Below are 9,448 nucleotides of genomic sequence, written 5' to 3' on the forward strand. Positions count from 1 at the left end.
CTTGTATTGCCATTTTTGGTGGAACTTCCCTAGGGAAGTGGTAGTTGTTGTTGTAAATGATGAAGGAGGGGCATCTCTTTGTAAAACACCTATACATGTACCAAAAACATATAACAAATGGTCTAGTTTGTCTTGAACTTGTGTAATAAGATCCTTTTTTATAATTATATTAATATTATTTCTTTTATTATGTGTGTTTGCAAATCTAAAATTAAAAATAATTTTTAAAAAAAAAAATTTATAATAAAAAAAAAAAATTTAAAAATAATATTATGTATAAATGGGAGAAATATAACTTTATTTATATATATAAAGGACCAGCGCTTTGGTATATCAAAGTATACTTTAATACGGTTGAAAGCCCTCCATTATTGTAAATAAACTTTTGAAGAGCGTTTGGAGATAATCGCAGCAACCAAGACGAACAAAGATAATGGCAGCAAGCGAGATAACAAAAATATAAAGAAAATTTTAAAAAAAAAGTAATGTTCTGGAATTACGGTATTCTAATTAGCAAATCTACACTTTGTTTTTAATTAAAAAAACCAAAGCCTTCATTAAAGAAAGTAGATTAGGGATAGTCAGTTGTTACCTCAATTAGGTGTGAGACACATGTCTGTATCTCCAACATATCCTATCTTAACTGATCACAGCAAATTAATGCTTCAAACGACCTGAACACAAGTGTTTTAAGAAATTAATACTTGTTCAAATTTAAATAAAATAAAATAAATTATAATATTATATGGTTAAATTTAAACCGTATGAAGGACAAAACCTTGACATCTTCCCTAAACCCATGGAGAATAAATCTTTTTTAATTCTCTTCAAACCTTTTTTTTTCTTCTTTAATCACCATCAGATATCTAAAATACTATATTTTCATTTGGAAACCAAATAGCAAACCTATACACTGCAATTATAATAATAAAAAAAATCAGTATATTTTAAATATTAACCAAATTTTGTCTTTATATGATAAAGGATTTTAAAAGAATGAAAAAAAAAAAAAAAAAAATGAAAATAAAAACAATAAAAAAAAAAAAAATAGAATTAAAGTAAATCAAAAAAATAATTAAAAAAAATAAAATTTTTAAAACTTATAAAAAATAAAATTAAAATCAAAAAACAATACTGTATTATTATTTTATTATTATAGTAATAAAAAAAATTTTCATTGTTCCACCCCACATTTTTTTTTTAAATTTTAACACTCCCAAAGATTGTTTGTGTTATTTTAAAATTATTATTTATTATTATTATTTTTATTATTTGTTAAATTTAAAAATTATTTATTAATTATTTAAAATATTTTATTTTTTTTTTTTTTTTTCTAAATTTATATTTTTTGGGAAAAAGAACAATATATAATAGAAAATTAACACCAATTTGGTTACAATAAAACAAGCCTTAATTAAAATTTTATCACAAAAATGATCAAAACGTAGTGATTAAATAATATGCCAATAGTTACCTTTTTAAAATTAATATTAATGTTATTTCTGTGGAATTATGAAGAATTTTTTAAAATGATGGAAAAGTAGAAAAAGAAATAGAATTTAAATATTGAATATATTAAATTAGAATTACATTAATATAGTTACCAAGTTAGTGAAGAAATTAAAATTTCTTTTTAAAAAAAAATTAAACATATGACAAAGATATTAAAAATTTTTTTTTTATTTATTTCAGATATAAAAAATTATTTTTTTTTTTATATGTTTTATATAACTGTATTTGTTGAATAAATTAGTGTACTAAATATTAATTTATAAAATAACAAAAGTTTAATTTAATTTAAAATTAAAACTCAAACAAAAAAAAAAAAAATAAAAAAAATAAAAAAAAAAAATAAAAAAATATAAAAAAATAAAACCTACCCACTTAAACATTAAACAATTTATACACTCATTTAATGCACACCCCTAATAATTTTAATTTTTTATTTCCTTCACAATTTATTATTTTTTCATTATTAGATTTTATAATTATCTCTCTATCCTTTAATTTTAAAATCAACACCCACACTTTGTTATTGTACAAAAAAACCCCTTTTTTCATTATAAAAAAATAACATATAAAAAAAAAGAATCCATTACATCAATAGGATGAAATTCAATAAATAAAAAAATAAAATTCTATTGAATTCGAGTAGACAATCAATTTATATTAGAGCAGTTAACAACATCAACAACAACCAATATAATAATGAAGAATGTGTTAATGATGGTAGCAATATTGCATGGGGTAAAATTGTTCCATTCTTAGGTTTATTTTTCAATTCAAATAAAGGGTGTTAGATAATAAAATAATATAGAGTTTATTCATAATAAAGATTCACAATAAAAATAATAGTATTCTCTTAACTCCAAAAACTATCAAACCCCCAAACACACAAAAAATTAATTTTTTATTTGTATTAAGACACCACCCACACCCGCAACCACACTAACTATATATACTACCATCACACTCAATAAAAATGGATGCACTATTCACATAAAATTTCAATACACTAAAGAACCAAGATGATCATCCCTGATTGGTCATTTAAAACAGTTTCGAATTTATTTTGTCCAATAACAGCTACTTTAAAGGTTTGTGAGCCTAAATCGATACCAATAACGATTGCTTTAGCTGTGTTCACAGCCAAACATAAAAATACAAATAATGAAAATAATACCATTATATTTCTTTTAATTTTTTAATTTTATTTTTTTTAAAAAAGTATAAAATTAAAAAAAAAAAATGAAAATTAAAAAAAAATTTTAAAATTTTAAAATTTTTTTTTTTATTTTTTTATTTTACAATTTATTTTTAAAAATTAATGATTGATTAATCTTTAAGGTAAAGTTATTCATACAAAAATTATTATTGGTAAATCATAATGGTTTAATAAAATTTAGATATATCTTCAGGTCACTGTATTATATAATTCATTTATTTGAATTTAGAGTAAAATAAATTGGTCGAAAGATAATCACTCTGTGTTAAAATTAGACAAATGCATAATTCAAGAATCATCGAATAGTAAAAAAATTATTAAGGTAACTAATGATTAAATTTATTATTTTATTTAAATAATAAAATTAATTTTTTATTTTTAAAAAAACTTTACTTATTTGCATATTATCAATAATTATATATAAAATTATTATTATTTTGCACATTATCACCCACAACGGCACAAAGAAAAAAAATATAAATTTTTAATTTTTTTTTTTTAATTTTTTTTTCAATTTTTTCTCAAACCAGATATTTTTTTTTTATAATTAAATAATGGTAATAAAACCATTAACAAAAAAAATCTATCCCATTTATTTTTATTTCAATCGTTGTGGTAAAAAAAAAAAAAGTGATTTTATATAAAAATCTAAAAATAGTATTTTAGAAAAACGAATTTTATAAAACCCACAAAAAAAAAAAACTAAAAAATTTTGTTTTTGTGTTTTTTTTTTTTTTATTAATCATTGATTTTACTCGTTCGCACCATATCACGAAAAAATACGAGTGTTTTTTTTTAATTTTTTTTAAACAAAATTTTTAATTTAAAATAGCACATCGCATATAAAATTATAATCGCACAAATAAAAAAAATGTAAAATAAATAATTTTTTTATAAACCACAAATAAAAAAAAAACAAACATATAATGAAACTAATAAATATTAATTTTGCTTTAATAATATTAGTTTTATTTTTTGTTAATAGTAACAATTTTGTAGTATCTCAAGCACCAAGATGTATAACCACAGAAAATGTGTATCAAGGCGATGCAAGAAATAAATATAATGGTATGATCCCCACCAAGGATGTGGATTGGTGGTTTTTACAACAACTTTCAGGTGAAGATGGCGGTGCAATTTACACAGACAGTTATTTATCCGGTGTAAAAATTATATCCGAAATCAACAACTATTATACCAAAAATAATAATAATATTCCAAATCCAGTTACTAAAACATATGAACAAATATTAGGTAATAATAATTACAATAGTATTGTATATAATAATGAACCAAGACCAACTGTAAAAAAAGTTAATGGTGTAGTTTATAACGATCCTACAACTAGTGATGATCCAGGTAAAGGTGCACATGCCAAGGGTTTTTTTATTTGGAACAATCTAGGTAAATATAGTCATTTTATAAATATTATTATAATATTTAAAATATTAATTATTAATTTTTTATCTTCATTTTTTAAAAAAAAAAAAAAAAAAAAAAAAAAAAATTAATTAATTATAGGAGGTATTCATGTTATTCATAGTTATCCTAAGTCACCTGTAAGAGATGGTGCTGGTGAATTCTTTGATAAAGGAAACGAGCAAAATTTGGGTCAGCATTCAGTTTGTATCAACTTATCATCAGATGAATTGGATATTATTCCAAAGCTTTTAATTTATGGTGATTTTATTATTAATGCAATTAATGGTAAAAACCTTAGAGATATAACGAACAAGCTATCAAGTCTGACAGAGTTTAATGAAATTAGAGCTAGAGTTGGCCCATTAATCGGTACCGACAATTTTTCAAATAGTGAAATCGCTTCATTTGGAACCATAAAGAAAACATTTGATCAATTTGATCTAAGAATTTTCAAAACGCTTATCTTTGATCCAATTACAAATCATTGGTCAAAAAATTCAATCCAATTATTAAAATGGTCCACAGTTGTAAGTTTTAAATTAATTTATATTGGTTTGTATTAAAATTCTAATTTTTAATTTTATTATTAATAGGCAAAGTTAATCAGTAACAAAGATTTTTCTTCATTTGATTTCACAGCAGTGGGTGATAGAGACTGTATACATTACAATAAGGTAATGGATCAATCCAATGGTGATGGTCAATACTTTGTTCAAACCTCAAACAATTACATTCATGAAAAAAAGGCACAATACCCATTATCAAAAAGAGGATTTAATATGATATGGGATTATATAGCAGATTACTATTACAACAACCATCAAAAAACAGGTAAATGGCTTATTAATACAATGCAGAAGGGTGGTGAAAAAAATAAAAATCAAATGGCAAAACCATCAGATAAAATGAATCTTGTCAGTAGAACTGACGCACCATGGTCTGTTAGTGAATATACAACCGATGGTGCTCAACATTCAAAGATATCATATTTAGTCGATAGTACTGGGAATCTATTTTGTAAGTATTTTTAATTATACAAACCAACCGAGTTAAGATATAACAAAAATGTACTAATTAATTTAAAATTTATAAAAGGTATTGGTGATCTAAATTGGCAAGGTAAACAAGTAACTTGTCCATAAACAATAATTAAAAGCATATTAAATTTATATACTTATTATTATATTAACTGATTTATTTATATTTATTAGGAATCAAGAGGTGGTTGTGCATTTTGTTCAAAAAAATTAGATTATCTAGCTGAATACTATGAAAGACGTGTCACTGTTATTGCAGACCCTCCAGTAACCCCAGCATATCAAACATTTGGACCAGAAGTTATACCATTTGGTACAGCAGGTTTTAAAATTGATTTCACAGGAATTTATAGTAGTTTAGAAAACAATGGATTTTATCCAGTAGCAGAAAGACCAGTAATGGAGATTAAAAAATTAAATCAACAAAATAATCAATATGAATCTTTCAATCCCAAAGTAATAATAGATACCGAAACTACAAAACCATCTGTAGATTATGGCACAGATGGCTCTTTAACATATAATAATAATATTAAAATTAAAAATTTCAATAGTTTATTAAAAGGAATCTATATCCCAATGAAATTAAAAAACATACAAACAGCAACTCGAACCTTCGAAATTGATCAAAAAATCGGTCTATTTTTATCTCCAATCCTCAAAGATGAAATTATTTTTTGTGATTTTGATGACCCTCATTGCGATTATAATCACAATAACCATTTATTAATAAAAGATTTAGCTTTTAGATTCCAAATGGAAGATTATGCAGGTATAACTCAAAGAAATCAAGAAGCCATTGGCCAAACTAGAAATCGTAAAATAAATGTAATTTTCAGACCCACCATTTCTAATTCAGCACCACTCAGCATTATCGATGAAACAATTGCACTAGTCAAATTAGAAAAGGACATTAAAACAATATACCAATATTTTGGAATTGTAAGACAAACACCAATTAGATTTATTAATGTTGATGTAACTGATAAAGATATCCAACGTATTTTAATTGAAGATCGCTTATCGTGTGGAAATGGTGATATTATATACTATAATGAAAATTGCTACGATTTTTTGGTGTACTGCCTCTCTGAAAATTTTGCTGTAACCAACAACGGTATATATAATCATAGAGTAGATGGTTTTTCTGCTCCAACTGATGCCATAATGGTAAGTAATTAACATATATATAAAAGATATAATATTAAATATACAATTAAAATTCAGAAAAACTAATTTTAAACTGTTTTTTTTTTTCTTCTCTTTTCTTTTTCCAAAAATAGGGTGCTATCGTATGGCCCAATGGAACTCCAAGTACATGTTTTATTCCAGATGAACCAGATATGATTAGTCAATCACAAACAATGAACGATGATTAATCAATAAAATTTAAACTTTAAGAAAGAGCAATTTTTTTTTTTGTTTTTATCAATAACCACAGAAACCATTATATTTGCGTGGACCAAAGGTTAACACGAATTTTATCAATTTAATTTTGGTTTATTTTTATTTTTTAATTTTGTTATTTAGTTTTTATTATTTGATTTTTTGTCCATTTTTATAATTTTTTTTTTTTTTAAATTTAAAAATTTCTTTTTTTTTATTTTTTATTTTTTATTTTTTATTTTTTTGAGAGCAGTATATTTAAAAGAATATGCAAATAAACTAGGCATTGTATTTCAGGGGAATAAAAGAGATATTTATGATAAAATAAAAGAATTCATAGAGTTGCAGCAAAGATTATCAAATGAAAATCAAGAAAAAGAATCGATCAATTCATTCAATAAAGAAAGAGCACAATTAACAATTAAAGATATCGAACCACATGAATATTTATTCTGGGAAATATTTAGAAACAAAACAATTTACAAGGAAATATTTTCAAATTTTAAACCTGATCAAATATCAAGTTATGAAACTTTATTTAATGTATTAGATATTCAAATGGAGAGGCAATTTTAAAAGATAAAGTAAAGTCTTCTCAAATATTTAAAATTTAAAATTAAAAAAGGAGGTTATGAATCTATTTGTAGGAGAATCATCGAGGAAACACCAGAGAATACAGCATTCTATGAACAGTTATTTTCAAAATATTCGAAGAAAATTATAAAATCAAACCAATAATATTAAAATATATTGATATTTTATACCAAATAATAGGCTTAGATAGAAATCCATTACCATTAGATTATTATTTTTTATTTGAAAAAGAAGATTCAATACTTTTTATAATTGTTCCAGATAAATATTGCATCTATAAAAATTTCAGTTTTAATATCTTTTCATATTCGATCGAAATTCTTCTAAACCCAAGATACAATAAAGCATCAATTAATAAACTATTAAAACACTTTGCATTAAGTGGTAATTTAGAATTGATAGAATATATAATTAAAAAAAACAACTAGGATTTTTCGCAAATGAGGTGGAACCAACAAATCCATCATTGGGTATTATCGAAGGCATTCAATCAACTGAAGTACAGTTGATATTACAGAAAGAAACATTACAATAGATACATCCAACATTCCCAACCGCAGCTGCAACCACAATAAACCAGTTCTACTTTGATAGAATTAAATTATGGAATTAATTAGAAATTAAATTAAAAGTAAGTGGTAATAACATTAACAGATAAATTGATTATTGTTATAAAGTAAAAATATGTATTAACACTTTAAATTATTAATTATAATACAGGCAAATGAATATATTAATAAAATCTGGCAATTTAAATAATAATAGTATTAGTTTAGCCCAAAGCGCAAGTTGTAGTAGTATAAACAGTTGTAATAGTAATGAGAGCAATGGGAGTAGCTGTAGTAGCGGTTGCAACAATAAAAACAGTAATGGATTTTTAATTAATAATGGTAATATAACACTTCCACCACCGTCATCATATAGAAATTTAATTAAAGAGGAATTAAAAATCATTAAAATTTTAATAAAAATAACTCCAATTTTTAATAATATAACTACATTAGATAAAAATAATAATGATTGGTATATAAGTTTCAATTCTTTGGTTAGGAATTCAAATAGAAGACCTTATTAGATTATTTATAATTATTGGTAGATGTTCTTACCATTTTTATAAATTCAATAATTAGAAAAAAAAATAGTAGCAAAAAAGATATTCCATGATACAGATAGAGGCTACGAATTAATCCATGGTTTTAATCAAACATGTCGATTGCTTTTACGACTATAGCTTCCTTTTGATTAAAAGAAGATCTTAAAATTATAAGATTAAAAGAAATTAAATTGCCATCACACTCGGGGTTGTCTAAATAGAGAGTCTTGATTGTTTTTCAATTTTAACTTTTATATTTCAGCTTCCATGGTGGTTGGTGCGCATTTAATTCAAAAATTACTAAGGAACTTCTTATGTACATAAACGAAACGAAAAAAAATAAAAAAAATAAAAAGTTTAAGGAAAATTTATTTTATAAATAAATAACAATAAGAAGTAGATTTTTTTTTTTTTTTTAATTTTATTTTTTTATTTTAAATTTATCTCTAATATTTATTTTAATTCTTTTTTATTAGTTGATGATTTTATATACATTATATATATTTTTTATTGAATGAACTAATCTTGAGGAATTTGATTATTGCCCTAATAATTTTAAAAATAAATTAATATATAGTTAAATTTTTTTTTTTTAAAAGTGAAGATAATTAAAAGCAAATGCTTTAAATTAATCAGTAAAATATATAGTTAAATTATTACATATTAATATATTAGTTATATTAAATACTTAACTTAAAAAAAATAATCACTTCTTTGTATAATTTGTATCAGCTATAAGGTTACCAGTGGTTGAAACCTTATAGGGTAATCAAAATACCTCGTTAACGTAAGTATCTTTGAATCTGATACAAACAATACAAATTGGTGATTACTTATCTATAATCATAATAACAATTTCTTAAATAAACATTAAAATTATTAGTTTTTTTAATTTATGGTATTTTAATTTTTAAAAATTATAAAAAATAAATAAAAAAAAAATTTTAATAATTAAAAAAAAAATTAAACAATTAATAATTTTTTCTATTTTTTTTTTTTCTATTTTATTTTTATCTTAATAAACACATTCAATTAAAAAATATTAATAAAATATATAAAATTCCATCAAAAATAACAATATAAACATTTTGAAAATATAAAATCTTCAAGTAAGTAATTTGCGCATAATATAATAAAAACAAAACAAAAGTTATATAGAAAATAGAAACAGACAAATTATTCTATTTAGTA

General features: G+C 22.5%; 1 protein-coding gene across 1 annotated transcript; it reads left to right on the top strand.

Annotated features, from left to right (window-relative positions):
- Positions 1-1,460: 1,460 nt before the first annotated feature.
- Positions 1,461-8,239, top strand: DICPUDRAFT_157681 (uncharacterized protein; the record flags this gene model as incomplete). The annotated part of the gene is made up of 11 exons (XM_003292851.1): positions 1,461-1,495; positions 2,174-2,268; positions 3,692-4,129; positions 4,247-4,674; positions 4,741-5,164; positions 5,243-5,274; positions 5,359-6,354; positions 6,468-6,534; positions 6,821-7,093; positions 7,196-7,262; positions 7,930-8,239. The coding sequence occupies 11 exons, from the start codon at positions 1,461-1,463 to the stop codon at positions 8,237-8,239; spliced, it is 3,165 nt and encodes a 1,054-aa protein (XP_003292899.1).
- Between the last annotated feature and the right edge of the window lie 1,209 nt (positions 8,240-9,448).

Source organism: Dictyostelium purpureum (genome assembly GCF_000190715.1).
Source record: "Dictyostelium purpureum unplaced genomic scaffold DICPUscaffold_379, whole genome shotgun sequence".
NCBI lineage: Eukaryota > Evosea > Eumycetozoa > Dictyosteliales > Dictyosteliaceae > Dictyostelium > Dictyostelium purpureum.